Source organism: Tribolium castaneum, chromosome 7 (genome assembly GCF_031307605.1).
Source record: "Tribolium castaneum strain GA2 chromosome 7, icTriCast1.1, whole genome shotgun sequence".
In the NCBI taxonomy this organism is placed as follows: domain Eukaryota; kingdom Metazoa; phylum Arthropoda; class Insecta; order Coleoptera; family Tenebrionidae; genus Tribolium; species Tribolium castaneum.
In genome coordinates, this window is record NC_087400.1 from 6,226,427 (window position 1) to 6,242,201 (window position 15,775).

Below are 15,775 nucleotides of genomic sequence, written 5' to 3' on the forward strand. Positions count from 1 at the left end.
TGTTGTATACAGGGTGGTGAACGAAAGTTTTTTTTTTATGGAACACTATATATTTTTGCATAATTAGATTTTACACAAAAAAATAATGTAACTTTGTATAACTTATTATATGTCTATCTATTTTCGTTTTGGAATTATTCTACTTTTCGTTATAAAAAAAACAATTTTTGACAAATTACTGCGTAGTCACCTATGAATATTTTTCGGTAAATTTGCTATAGAAAAATTTAGAATACCTTGTAGTTTTAGGAAATAGTCGACTTTTACTTGAAACACGGAAATAATGTACAGGGTGTGCCAAAACGCAAAAAGTTGACTAACTTTTTTTCAAATGGAACACCATGTATTTTTTTACACGTATCGATAGAATTTTTGATAAGGTTTCTAATGGTACAGGGTTTGCATAGCAAATTTAAGACATTTATTGAGATTTTTCGAAAAAAAAAATATTACAAAAAAGATTGTTATCTTAGAATCTGTTAAGTCAAATGGTAATTAATTTTTTGATATGTAACTAATTGCATTAGTACTTTAATTATTACTTGATACATAAGAATTAATAATAAAATAAATAAAAAAGGAAAAACATTTTTGAACACTAAGAAATATTTCTAATTTGCTATACAAACCGCATATCATTAGAAAGCTTATAAAAAATACTATCGATATGTGTAAAAAAATACGTGGTGTTCCATTTGAAAAAAATAAATTATTCAACTTTTTGCGTTTTGGCACACCCTGTACATTACCTGCGTGTTTCAAATAAAAGTCAACTATTGCTAAAACTACAGGATGTTCTGAATTTTTTTGTTGCAATTTTACAGAAAATATTTATAAGCGATTTTGCAGTGATTTTTCAAAAATTGTTTTTTTTTATAACGAAAAGTTGAAGAATTCCGAAACGAAAAGAGGTAGACCCTTAATAGTTAATATAAAGTTACTTTATTTTTTACGTAGAATCTAATTATGCAAAAATATATAGGGTGTTCCATTTAAAAAATATAACTTTGCTTTACCAGCCTGTATACCACACCCTGTGTATAATAAAAATATTTTTAGTTTGTGTACTTTAAGTCCATCTATCGGATAATGAAAACAGCATGGCAATATTTCAAGTAACCAAAAAGTTATAGAGCGATAACGCACCTATGGGTCACCCTGTATACAAAAATTTGAATTGAAAAAATGTTCAATGCACTTCTAATAGAAAACTACATGAATTTTAAAACCATTATAAATTTTGTGATAATTTTATTTCGATAAATAATGTTTGAGAAAAACAAATTTTAGTTGTAGTTATAATTTGATGGAATATTTTGGAAGTTGTTTGAAAATTTGAAGAGAAAAGCCAAGTGTGAAACAAAAACTGTTGTAAACCAAGAGCGCCTTTCGAAGCGATTCTATACTCGCGGATAATTATTTCAGCGGTTGGATACTCATGTATATGAGTCACTGAATTGTCATTGAAAATGATTATTAATTAAACGCGTTTCCACATTTTACATTATTCACCGACTTTATGAATCAAATGAAAATACGTAATAATTTCATTTTAGTTGGAATATTCCTGACAATAAATTTCTTATAGTTTGATTCTTGGAAGTAACCGTATTATTCCTCCGTTACCGTGTGCGACGACACGGAAACTAGAATCTTGTTATTGTCAACAAGAAAAATATCATATTTCTTTTATCTCTTATTATTACCATTTTCCTTCGAAAAATTGTGGCTTTAATCCCGACTTTATTAATTGCAACACGCATGATCCTTGACCAATTATTTCCGTCAATTAAAACGTTCCCGATTGTTTATTTGCTACTACGTGTTTCCCATCACACTGTAATTTCGCTAACTAGAACAATTCTTTTACTCATTTGTCGTTTTTTATATCGAGCTCTCATTATTGAAAAACTATTTTTGTTCCATATCGGAAATATTGCCATCTGAAATAAAATGAAATTTAGATGGAGCGAATGGCAAACTGAAACTTGTTTATTTTATGTTATCGTAAAACTGAAGATGTAAAAAATTTCTATTTGGGTTAAAATTTCGAAAAGAGACAACAGCAAGAACGAGAAAAATGGAGCTTTGACAAAATTTACTTGTTTTTGTGCAAGTTTCGTATTTTAATTATAATTTTTCAAACATTGTTTTAGGGGCAATTTTTTTGGAATTTGTTGACCTCATGTAACTTTTTTATTAGGAAAAGGACAATTTTTATTTAAACCTGATTTTAAAAATATAATAAAATAATTAAATGGCTTTTAATGTAGTGTATAAGCCAAGCTGAAGATTTTCAAATTTTCTAAATGTTATACAGTGAAACCTCTCCACAATGGACAATTAAAAAAATTTCATCATTTTTCGTTGTTGAGAGGTTTTACTGTAGTACCTATATTTAACTTGATACTTATATTTAATTTGAAATCTATATTTTTCTTTTCAAACTTGGAAGTAGTAGTTTTTTGATTTGTACAAACATGTGTAATGTGTTCTACAAATTTTTACTTTACTATTTTTTTTACTATACAGTTTAAAAAAACTACTAAAGCTTTAAAAAATTATAAATGTTAATAAAATCTATTGTATGGTATTTCCAATATTTTTTCATATAAAGCTGCAACATATCTGTTAAATAATTAAAAAATCATCCATTTTGGAGAAAGTATTTTATTATAACAAGATTATTTTTAACGTCAACACTTTTTATTGACACAATGCAACTAGATTTTATTATTTAATTTGTTTAACATTCTTGTTGGTGCCAAATTTATTCGCCTACCAAAACTCTCTATATATTTCAGAAACAAAAAATATTTGCATAAAGCTAATTGACTTATTTTTTACTATTTTCAATTAATGTCTTATGATGTATAAGACAATTAAAAAATTTGCAAGATCGACATTATAGGAAACTTTTGAATCAACCTTTATAATTCACATAGTAGTTTTATGTTTTTTTTTTATAATAGATACTCATTTATTTTGTTCTATTTCATAATACAGTGTGTAATTTTTAACTGGAATAAAATTCATGACTTGGATATAGGCAATTTGACATGACATGGATTTTTTTACCTGCTGTCAAAACTGCACAGCCACCTCCAACTTTTTTTTCAAATGTAACGATATGTCGTGTGACAGCTCATGTGAAAGAGCACTTCGAAAGCAGTACAACGCACTGTTTGTTTTCTAAATATTGTTAACGCCCAAGTGACAAAAAAATTAAAGCAGTGACTAAAATAAAATTTGTAACTTGGATATAAGCGATTTTTCTAAAAATTCCTAAAACAGGTCGATTTTTGTTTTTTTTTGCATATCATTTGGTGCATGCTGTTTTTGTTTTTCACAGCCACCTTTAACTTTTTTTTTTCAAATGTAACAGAATGTCAAGTGTCACCTCATGTGAACGATCAGTTTGCAAGGAATACAACGCACTAATTTTTCTAAATATTTTCAAAGCCTACTCGATAAAAAATGAAAACCAATTTTTATAAGTTGAAATTAGGCAAATCACACTAGAAATGTTACAAAATATTAGAAATTCATGGTACTATCGTTATGCTATTTCCTAGGAGAGAAACGGTGTCCATTTTGTACAATTGTTGCATTAAATAATGTTCAACTTATAAAATTGGTTTTGATTTTTTATCACGTAGGCTTTGAAAAAATTCAAAAAACTAATAGTGCGCTGTATTGCTTGCGAAGTGGGCTTTCATACGAGGTGTTACTTGGCATAACATTACTTTTGAAAAAAAAAGTTAGAGGTGGCTGGGCATTTCTGACAACACATAACCATATGCACAAAATAGGAGGCAAGGAAAAATAAACATTGACCTATTTCGGGAATTTTTACCAAAATCGCCTAAATCAAAGTTATGAATTTTATTCAAGTTAAAAATTCCACCCTGTGTGTATAATATGTATTAATCAAATTTTAACAAACTGGAAAGTATTAAGTCTTCTTAATACTTAAAAGTGAAATAAAATTATTATTATTACACGATTTTAAAATATGGGATGTGTTACGTATTTGGAATTACAATTTAATACTCCATCAAACGGTGCAAAAAATATACAGGGTGTCATTAGGAAAAAAAGGTGACAAGTTTTCAAGACTGCCATTTAACTAATTTTGTAATTCCTTATTGTCTTTTTGAAAATTCTAATTAGGGAAACTTTAGATAAAAGATAAAAATTAGCAAAATGTCTAAATACCGCCACCGAACTGTAACCGAACCATTCATTTGTCACAGATTTTCTTCCCTTACTTCCTCAACCTGACATTCCCTCTTTGTCCCCAAATTCCTCCTCACTCGCCAAATTCTCGCACGTCCCTTCCCGGACATCCCGGATTCCCGGAAAACGGGCGTTGCGCAGGTCGCACATGCGCCCTCCACGGCGCGCATTTACGAATTCAGGTGGGGATTTTCAGCGGCCGTGTGTTCAGTCGCTGTCGGTTTCTTGTAGGGTGTGTGTGATTCCGTCTTCTCTTGAGTGTCAACGAACTACGAGTGTGGTGCGTTTTTGGTGCAATAATGGGGGCGCAAAAGTGCTTTTCCGTGGGACTTGTTCTAGCTTTCTCGGCTTTTTGCGTTCACTCGCAGTCCATCGACGAGAAAATCAAGCTAGATACGGATTTGTCTCAGGTATAGTGTGTTGATGGTGCGCCTAAGTCAAGGTTAAGTCGTACCTGAGCAGGTGGTACCCAATAATGACTTGCGACCGCTTCTTGAATTGTTCGCGCCAAAAAATCGATCGCGTGTTTAAATAAATTAATTCATGTTGCGTCGTCACGACCACTTAGCCAAATTGTACTTCCCTGAAATTCTACAGGTTTGCCAATATTCAATTATAACACTAACTTCGAAATTTTCGTTTAATTATGGTTTAATGAACACTTCAAACACTAATTAATGATGTTAAGACTACAGCATCTACGACACTTGTTGGGATATTTATTTTCATAAAGTAATAACGTGTTCAGTACAAGTGTAGTTTGTTATTGGAGTTGTCAAGATGGTGATAAGTTTAATTCTGACTTAATAAAATGAGGAGGGTCGGATTAAATTGTGAAAATAAGTAGTCAATAAGGTTAAAGATGGTCAGTAAGATAAGTAAAATTTGAAAACGTCGATAGAATTTAAAAAATTGACAAAAATGTATTTAAATCTTTGTTTAAAAGGATAGGTACAGTCTACTGCCTTAATAATGGACTTCACCTTATTATTTTTTTATTTTTTGAAGTGTTGAAAAACAACTATTTTTTGTCGATTTGTTACTAAGTTAGGGTGGTTTTATTTTTTATTTTAGGTTTACGTAATAATTTTAAGCGACTGAGCCTGTTTTGATTTTAAAACAATTTAATGTAAACAAAAAATATATTGAAACATCATGGTAATATGAGAAAAAAGCTTGATCTAATTGTGGAAAATAGGACGTTTTGTTAAAGTTTTTCAATTTTTTAAATATTAAGCTCAAGTACTTAATTCGTAGATTTTGTTTTTCACTCTTAGCTCCCGTTTTGGATGAAAAATTTATAATTTTGAAAAGAGAGTCGTTTTTAATTAAGTTCTCAACGTTGCTCTTATTTATAATTGTTTAGGTATGAAAGAAACCTGTCAAGAAGTGAATGGAGAATTGTTCTATTTTTTTATTTTATAATTTTTTAATTATAAAAAGTCTTTAATTAAATAAAGCATCTCCTAAACACATAAAGATAAAATTTTTACAATATCTCAGGGTGTAGATACTTAAATAAGTACCTCTAAAAATGTCTAAGGACCGGTTTATAGAAGCGTTATTAATTTAATTCGCAATTAAATGCGTGATTAACTGATCACGTGACCAAATCTTTTAAATAATTTTTTTTTCTAAAAAAAATTTTTTTAATTTTTCTATTTATTGTTTCTTAGTTTTTACTTATTTTTAACGTTTTCTTTGTTTTATTTAGATTTAGTTTCTCTGTATTATTTAACACCATTATTTTGCTGATTTGTGCAAATTTGTTTAGTGGTACCACATAGGATTGCATTGTCATGCAGACTAAATAAGTACGCAAAATTTCAATTCATTGGGACAACGGCAATCCTTTCAAATTTGACTCCAAAAATATGAAACAGACAGACAGACAACAAAGCAAGTTAAATAAAAGTTTTTAATAAGAGATACGAGGTCCGTTAAATTAGGGCAAAGTTGTGCATTTTTATGCTGAACAATTATCTGAAAGACAGTTTGATATGTCTTTATTACTTTCTGAATTATTGGAAGAAATCAGAAATTTGTATTTTTCGTTTTTATTTTTTTAAGCGAAAACCAAAAGAACTACACGTTTTTAACTAGGACTGTCTTAAGGTACTTTATTACAAGGAATCTAAATCTCTTATCGTATTTTCCAAGGCGTTCTTGATGTCAGAGTTACAACACTCAATTTTGGTTTTTCTTATGGAAGCCATATTCGCTTTTTGTATTTTTGAAAAGTGTTTTTCGTTCTGATTACAACGATGTATGACATGATACAATTGAAACTTACATGCTGATCAAAATGGAGGAAAAAGCGAATTTGCGAAAAGTGCTTTGGAAAAAACGCCAACAATTTTGTTTTTAACTAACTAGATTTTGGAAGTTTAATTGAATTTGGATCTGGAAGATTACATTTCCGCCAAGCTTACTTACTTAAAAACTAAACGACGTGATCACCTGGAAGTTTATTTTTCGCAAAACAAAACAAGACGAAGTTATAAAACTTCTCGCATATTTAATAGAACTGTCAAAATTTGGTTTATTGAACAAAATTTTTGGAGTTTTTTCTAAAATACTTTTTGCATTTTTGAAAAGCGGACACCCTGTGTATAGTGAAAATTACAAAAAAAATTGGCGTAACCGTTGAATTCTGGAGAGGTTTTTCAGCTGCAGCGTTTCATCGATTCTTTGAGTAAATTGATTCGTTCGCAAATAAATGATTCACTTTTGAGGTCTTGAATTAACTTGACCCTGCGAGTTTAATGCTGATATAATAGTTTAAATATGAGAATTCGTTTAGTTACAACCAAGTACGAATGTGGTGCGTTCTTGGTGCAATAATGGGTGGGCAAAAGTGCTTTTTCCTCGGACTTTTAATAACTTTTTCGGGTTTTGGCGTCCATTTGTGCTTTTCGCCGTCTCTCATCGAGAAACTTACATTGGATGTTGAGTTTGCTCAGGTATTATGTTGACGATTTTGAAATCGCTTCTTACATTTTTTGTGTGCAAAATTATATTACTACCCTTGTGGTGTAACAAGTGAACTAATTCACATTTTCGTCAAATTACAGCTCTAACTTTGCAATTTCCGATTGATTAAATTAATTAACATTATAATTAGATAAACTACCAATTCTGCAACACTTGTTGGAATATTTATTTTCATAAAGTCATAACGCGCTCAGTATAAGTGCAATTTATTACCGAAGTTGCCTGGTTGGTAATACGTTTAAATTTGACACCATTGACTTAATAAAATGGGGAGGGTCGGGATTAAATTGTGTACATCTGCATTTTAAACTAATTTCAGGCAATTTTTTCAGACGTGTGCTCCGAAAGCAAGGAAATTTAATTTGCGCTGTGATTAACAGTGACTTTTGTGGAAAAAATGCTCAATTAAAAGCGAAAAATTGCTGCTTTGATGTTGATTTAGGTTTGGAATTATTTTGTTACCGAATGTTTTTACAAATATTGCAATATTTTATAGCTAAAAATTATTTATAGTGACCCTGTTCGTATTAGAGATAAGGATGCACTGATTATTTCGAATTAGTTTGTGCTAATTATAATAATGTCATCATTTTCTGTTTTTGTGTATGATACTGTAATACATCTTTAAGGTTAAAGGGGAACACGTGTGTTTCTAAGCCGTTAGATGGCGCGGAATTTATTTTTCTGATATCTATTTATTCGTTCACTTTTTTCGGAAACGAAATAAAGTTATGTTCATAGAATCGTAATTACATTTGCGCCAACGTAGCACTTTTTTATTTTTTGACTTATTTTTGAAAAAAAAATAAAAATTTTTATTTAAAAAATTTTTGAAAAAAAATCAAAGTAGGCGACGAATTTTCATTTCTTGGTGATGACAAATGTATTTTTGTTTTTAAAATTCGATTATGGGAACGCGAATTTTGTAAAGTCTTTTGTTCTGTCAGTTGCAGCTGTTACATTATAACCACCAGAATGATATTGTCTGTGATATATAAAAACTTTAATTTCAAGTAACCAACAAAAAAATTGTGGTCTCGTTATTTGGACGTTTTTGGAAAAGCGGTCTAGACGATATTATATACATTACAAAAAGTCTTTAGTACTTACATTAGATTTTGTTTAAGTTTATATAAAAAAACAAGAAAAGAATAAAAAAATAATTAAATGAGTAAGATGATTTTTGAAAAGAAAACTATAATAAAACATGCTAATACAAATGTTTTTGGAAAAGAGGTATAGCCGATATTATAAATATTACAAAAATATTACAAATATTACAAGAAATAATAAAAAAAAAAAATGGGGAAGATGATTTTTGAAAAGAAAACTATAATAAAAAATACTAATACAAAAAAAAACAAGACAAAAATGATAAACTTTAGAATAAAATAAATAAACCAAGAGAAAGTGTGCATTTTATTTTCTTTAATCACAACTGGTACCTATTGCAAATATATATAATATGAAATGTCAAGGACGATGAAATAATGTAAGTAAAAATACAAAAATCGAAAATATCAAAAATGAAGATAGGGAACAACGAACTAGTATGTGAAAAATTCTTTATTGTATACCTCGTTTATTTGAAATGCATGTTAGATTTATGATTTTCTGTAATATCTTTTATTAAAAAACTAAAGAATAAGGTCCTTTATCTTGGTCTTACTCAAATACTTAAGAAATATGTTTTATAAAAAAACTAAAAAGATAAAAATGTGACACCTACAGTTCGTAAGAGAAATAAATGAGAAATAAATTGTATATAAAAAACAAAAATAAATAAAATGCAAAGAATTAACTACAATCAAATTTGTATTTGAAAACAGAAAAAATAAAAAAACAAATAAAAACAAATAAAAATACGATTCAAAATTATCAGCTTTGGTAAACATAAAAAATTTGGTCTACGTTTTATTGAAATTTTCAAAATCTCGGAATAGCTTTTCCAAGGGAAGAAACTTAAAAAAGCGAAAAAACAGGGAAGGGGGAAGAAGAAACTCGAAGAACTAGAAGGAAAGAACATGAAAAGTAAAAAAATGCATTTGTTTGAAGCACTTTTTTGTATTTTTGTTTTTTTTGTATTAAAAAAAATAACAAATAAAAACAAATAAAAATACGATTCAAAATTATCAGCTTTGGAAAACATAAAAAATTTGGTTTACGTTTTATTGAAATTTTCAAAATCTCGGAATAGCTTTTCCAAGGGAAGAAACTTAAAAAAAGCGAAAAAACAGAGAAGGGGGAAGAAGAATCTCGAAGAACTAGAAGGAAAGAACATGAAAAGTAAAAAATGCATTTGTTTGAAGCACTTTTTTGTATTTAAAAACAGAAAAAAAAACAAATAAAAATACGATTCAAAATTATCAGCTTTGGAAAACATAAAAAATTTGGTCTACGTTTTATTAAAATTTTCAAAATTTCGGAATAGCTTTTCCAAGGGAAGAAACTTAAAAAAAGCGAAAAAACAGGGAAGGGGGAAGAAGAATCTCGAAGAACTAGAAGGGAAGAACATGAAAAGTAAAAAAATGCATTTGTTTGAAGCACTTTTTTGTATTTTTGTTTCTTTTTTTGTATTAAAAAAAATAACAAATAAAAACAAATAAAAATACGATTCAAAATTATCAGCTTTGGAAAACATAAAAAATTTGGTCTACGTTTTATTGAAATTTTCAAAATCTCGGAATAGCTTTTCCAAGGGAAGAAACTTAAAAAAAGCGAAAAAACAGAGAAGGGGGAAGAAGAATCTCGAAGAACTAGAAGGAAAGAACATGAAAAGTAAAAAAATGCATTTGTTTGAAGCACTTTTTTGTATTTAAAAACAGAAAAAAAAAACAAATAAAAATACGATTCAAAATTATCAGCTTTGGAAAACATAAAAAATTTGGTCTACGTTTTATTAAAATTTTCAAAATCTCGGAATAGCTTTTCCAAGGGAAGAAACTTAAAAAAAGCGAAAAAACAGGTAAGGGGGAAGAAGAATCTCGAAGAACTAGAAGGAAAGAACATGAAAAGTAAAAAAATGCATTTGTTTGAAGCACTTTTAATTGAATATAAAAAAAATACAAAACAAAGAAACAAAAAAAATGGAAACCGATTGGTATTTTTAAAAATTTGCTCTGACATCACAATTAGAATTAACAGGAGAGTAAATTTTGAGAAAAAAAAGACAAAGTAGAAGACATGTGATGCTTGTCCGGAGTGCAAAATTTCTAAACAAAATCTACTTAAGTAAATTTTATTGGTAACTCTGCCGCTTATGCAAAACATTACTTAAACCGAATAAAATTCCTCTATAGTTCAATTTAGACATCATCGAGACCGATATTGGTTCGTAAGCCTCATCACTCGCTTTGAAATATTAACTTCCCTCAATTTTAATTAAATTGTATCTCCATTGTATTAGTATCGTTTTGCAGCAGCACTCAATTTTCGTTGTGGCATTCATTATTCTAGGTCGTCAACATTGCACACAAAAGAGTTGGCAATATAATTAGTCAAAATTAAAAATAATAATACGTTCGCGTCTCTGACGCACCCCAGAGGCCCAAAAAATGACACAAATTTAAGCGAAAAATGGATCATCAAAATTAAATAGAACGCAAGGAGAATGCGACAAAAAATGTGATACTGGATTTTTTTAATGAACTTGAACTTTAAACACTGAGATATTGAATTGAAATCCGACTGGATCACTCATTGTCATCCAGGTCGTCACAGATTGCCGGAAGCTCCGCATTATCATCTCGTTACCACCACCATATCGAATCACTATTCCGCTTCAACACTTATTTTTCGATTGTAATCACATATTCCTGCGGTCGGACGACGTCAAGGGAAGTCAAATCAGCGTTCCAGTACTTGTGCACATCACCGAGTTTCGGCGAAAAACAGGAATTTTTGCGGAATTGCGTTTCGTCATTAAAATACTGTTAGAAATCCACCGGAAGATGCGCTCTTTTATGTCATTGAATCTGTGGAGTGGAGATCCGCTTTTTAGACATGGAAGCATTTAATGGCCGCTGTTGGGAATATCGCCAACGCGAAAAATTTATTGTCTCATTTGCATTAATACACAGGTGCTCGATTTTGGCTAAATTTATCTCTTTTGTACAATTTATTTTATGTGTGGGAAAATCAATAACTCGCAACAAAGTTTTTAACTTTTATTAAATATTTTGAGTGAAAAGGATTTGCATGAAACTGTATTTTGGAGTCGTAGTAATTAATTTTTCTTCGCTTTTCTATCAATCCAATTTTTTTGATATTCGGCTTTGTCTAGTCTAGCTTTTGTATTGGAAACAATAGTTGTTTTGTACAACAGTCATGAAAGCATCCAACCGAATTTTTCACCTACTAAATTGATATTTTTTCCGATTAAAGCACTGGAATATTTTGCGATTTAGTTGCAGTAATGCGTGTATCAATGGTTATTTTTCAGTTAAGTTTACGGGTCATAAAAATGCTTTATTTAAATAACTGGAGCTCATACAATACGATTGCTCGTAAATAATGCTAATGATTTTTCGGGACGTGACTAAATTGATGCTTAATTTGTCACAACTGATAAAGGCATAATGGGAAAAGAAATCGATTTGCTTAAACTTAAACATAATTTTGACGCAAAATGCAATTGTGGACAATTATAAAGTTTAATTAAAAAAAAATATCACAAAAAAGTAGTTTTTGAACAAGTCTTTTACAATTTTTTGTTTTAACCAAAAATAAATAAAATATTTGAGATTAATTAAGAACAGAGTGAGTCTATTAAAAATACAGGTATTTTTACTATTGTTTTATCTCAAAAACTAATAATCACACAGAATTCAATGTTTGCTACTAAATACTTTAATTTTTTTATGTGAATTTTGTAAAAAAAATTTACAACTTTTTGTAATTATTTAAATGATCGTTCACGCACTAGTTGAAATTTTGGAGAATTTGGTACTTTTGATACGTATCCGTTGTAAACTTACAATTTATTTTCTAAAAAGATTATATTTTTACTATTTTTTTATAGTAAAATTTTTTTAGCATCTTTGAAGTCTATTAGAATTAGGATATTTCAAATAAATTATCAAAAATGATTTGGGCTTTCAACTTAGGAATTTAATCGAAATTGCTTGGAATTATATTTAGAAGTATATTTGGAAGTATATTTGAAAAAATGAACATTACGTGGAATTGCTAGAAGTAGTTACAAGAAATTACAAGAAATTTTTGGAATTATTGGGGATTATTATTTCAGTGTGAATGCCGTAATACTTGAATGTGGTTGTCAATGATGCATTTTTGTTAGAAGAAAAAAAAATCAAACATGGTTTGCATAAACCTAGTGTTGACAGGTTTATTTTTAAAAATGATCAAAAACTAACTAGTTTTTTATTATAAATTATTAATAAATTATTAATAATAACTCTGTTATTGATAGAGTTTTAGAAATCGTGTGGACATTCAAAAAATATAGCGTTTCATTCGTTTTTTGTAAAAGGGCTTTTTTAGTTAAGAAATGTATTATTATATCTTATCTTCAGTGTTTTTAAAATTGGCAAAAAGTTTACAAACCCCAAAATCTTAACGTAATTTTTGGACAACTTTAACAAGCCATAATTCATTTTTTTCAAATGGAAACTTCAATTTTTTATTTCACTAAGAACCAGTTTATAGAAGCGCTATTTATTTAATCTCTAATTAAATGCTTGATTAACTGATCACGTGACCAATTTGAAGCAATGTGGTTGGTTCATTCGCGTCGTTAACTTTTAACAGCACAATTAATTTTAATTGAGCTTTCTTATAAACCGGCCCTAAGTGTAAGAAAATTTAATTTTGTAACAATCTTTATTAGTATTCTCTATACCTATCCGTGATAATTTTCAAGATATACTGTTTTTTTTTTGACATTTCCGGAAATACCTTACTAGCCACAGATTCATACTTTACAACAGTTTGCCAAAGAAACATTTGTTCTTGAATAAAGCAAACGTTTTGTTCAAAATTTTACTTTTCTTTTCGTTAAAACAAAACGAGATTTGAAAAACGTTGATTTCTTATGATTTGCTCTCGTTTCCTTGGCAAGCTATGGGAAAAGTACTTCTTTGGCTAAGGATTTTCTCTTTGCCAACAAAATGTTTTATTATTTTATTCAAACGTTTTATTTTTTACTGCTCATTTTATACTGAACAAATTTGCGTAATTTATTGTCATTTAATCTTAATTTTTTACTATGCAAAAATTAATTAAATACTGATCATTTATGATTTTTTATTGATCACAATCGGATTTATTACTAATTGCTTTATTACTACATTATTAAGGGAATTAAATTTAGTAAAATAAAACTTGTGGCATTTCATTCGAAAATTTTGAGTTATGGATGTTTGAAGTTTTACAAACTTAATATTAAAAAAGCTAACTTTTTTCGAAATTTGAAAACACCAGAGAAAAGATTTAAATTTTTTCTTTCAAATAAGGCAGAGAGGATTTCGAAAGTTTTAAAAATGACAGAGTAATCTATTTTTAAAGTGGAAAACAAATCCAAAAATATTCAAAAAATCCTAAATATTTCGAAATAGATTAAATTTATGTACAGGTAAGCTGATCAAAACTTTCTTAAAATAACTCCAGTAATTCAAAAATTCAGTAAAACATCGCTTTTTATTTAAAATTAAAAAGTTCATAACAGCTTCCGGTATAACCGGAAGTGCCGCCATCTTGAAAATATTTTCATTGAGCAGAACTTAACGGATTATGGTTGTATACAAACTATCACTAATACCTCTAATGTGGGTTTTTGATGGAATACCCGGTATAATTATAATTATTCGATAATTTATTGTGATTTGTTTTCACATATTTTTTATTTGGGTACAGTCTAGAGTATTTTTTTTTGTTTCTTTTTTAGTTTAATTTTGACCTAAGTGATATTTTTTCTGATGAAAAGGAATTTTATCTTAACTACGGGTGATTCACAAGTCTTTGTTTCTTTCAAGTCTAATTTAAAAAGAAATGTGCTTAATGTGAGTTTAATCATTTTGTTTCAAACTGTAGAAGTCTTTTGACATTAACTAAGTATTTTGTGATAAAATGACAAAAAAACCTTTAACTAGTATTAAGTGTTTTGGAAGATTAAAAAACATGATGTATTTCCCCTTCAAAAACTTCGTTCAGTTTGTGTCAAATTACCATTTTCCGTCTGGTGCCAGCTCCCCTCAATAAAACAACAGCCCACTTTCCCCGATACAAACATAAAATACCCAGTACCACCGCCGGAAATGCGCTAAACTCCGTTTTGAATTTTTATTCCTGGGACAGGTGTTGTATTGACCAGCCCCAAGCTGACTCACCCAGCGAATCGACCGGGGTCAACAGAACCATGGGTGTGTTCGCGTCAGTCGATTCTAATTTAATGAAGTTTCGATTTTTCCCCAATTCCGTTCTGTTTATCCACAAAAAAACCTCTTTTTAATCAAGAATTTCACAAAACGTGCCGAAAATGAAATTATAAACGTTCGAATGAGTGGGATAAGAGCAATTCCAAGGCTGTGGCGCCTTAATTGCGACAATTAGGAGATTCTTCAATTAGTTGCAAGTTTTGCGACCAAAACCGTTGACAAATCCACGTGAGTCAACAGGTCCATAACTCGAAATTGCACACATAAATCACACTTGCAGTCAAAATCGATTAACATTAATTTGTAATTAATCGCGCTGTAAAATCCAACATGAACTAATTTTTCTAATGTCTGTAAACCGCCCAAAAATATGTGCCTGAACGCGGTTCAAATCGATAAGGATGATGAATTAAATTAATTAAAAGTCAAACTAATTTGAAATTCGCTCAATAAATCGTGCTTTGACGCAAAATCGTTACTAATTATTGTTTGTTTAGGCCGGAACTTAAGTTGCTCTGTTTTTTAGTTTGTGGAGATTGTAGTTTTAAATTAATGAAAAATTTTCAAGAAAGGAGAGCTTAGAGGAAGCTATTGTGTTATTAAAATTTCATTGTGTGGCGCTTCTTCGTCGAGAAAAGTGACAGTTAATTATACAGTATGCTGAAAAGTGAAAAACTTTCAGCTCGTTGAGGAGTCAACTTTACGGAGGTGTATTGTTATATAAATTGAATTAAAATTCAGTGAGAATGTTAAATAGGATTGGAATTGTTGATTAGAAAAAGCTAATGTTTATGGAGTTTCGTCTAATTACTGTTTTCTACTCGTTTTATTGCAAAATGCAAATGGATGATTCGGGAAATTGCAATCTGTAATTAGAGAACAATTACGTTTTTTTTAATAATTTATTACGTCTCCCAGTCCTATTAAGTCTGGTTTATGTAACGTTAAAGTATAAACAAATCAAACAAGTCGAAGTGTATTTTACAACCATTAAGACATCCAGCTAATTATAGCAACAATAACAGTGGTCAGTTTTACTGATCTAAATATTTATTTAATTGCCAGACTGATACAGAGTTTATTTTTTCTATAAATAAAGACCCTCTGGTGACATATACATGAACTACGAAACGGTGAATCACAGGTGA

The 15,775-nt window shown here is 29.3% G+C and overlaps 1 protein-coding gene across 4 annotated transcripts in view; it reads left to right on the plus strand.

Annotated features, from left to right (window-relative positions):
• Positions 1-4,435: 4,435 nt before the first annotated feature.
• Positions 4,436-15,775, plus strand: part of Fas1 (Fasciclin 1) — a 129,407-nt gene continuing 118,067 nt past the window's right edge. For 2 of the 4 annotated variants that reach the window (XM_064357793.1, XM_015978303.2), the window contains exon 1: positions 7,039-7,202. In XM_064357793.1, the coding sequence (XP_064213863.1) occupies positions 7,059-7,202 (144 nt within the window). In that variant the 5' untranslated portion in view covers positions 7,039-7,058. Of the gene's footprint in view, positions 4,650-7,037; positions 7,203-15,775 lie in introns of those variants that run through there. The other 2 variants (XM_064357794.1, XM_064357792.1) reach the window with 2 other exon arrangements.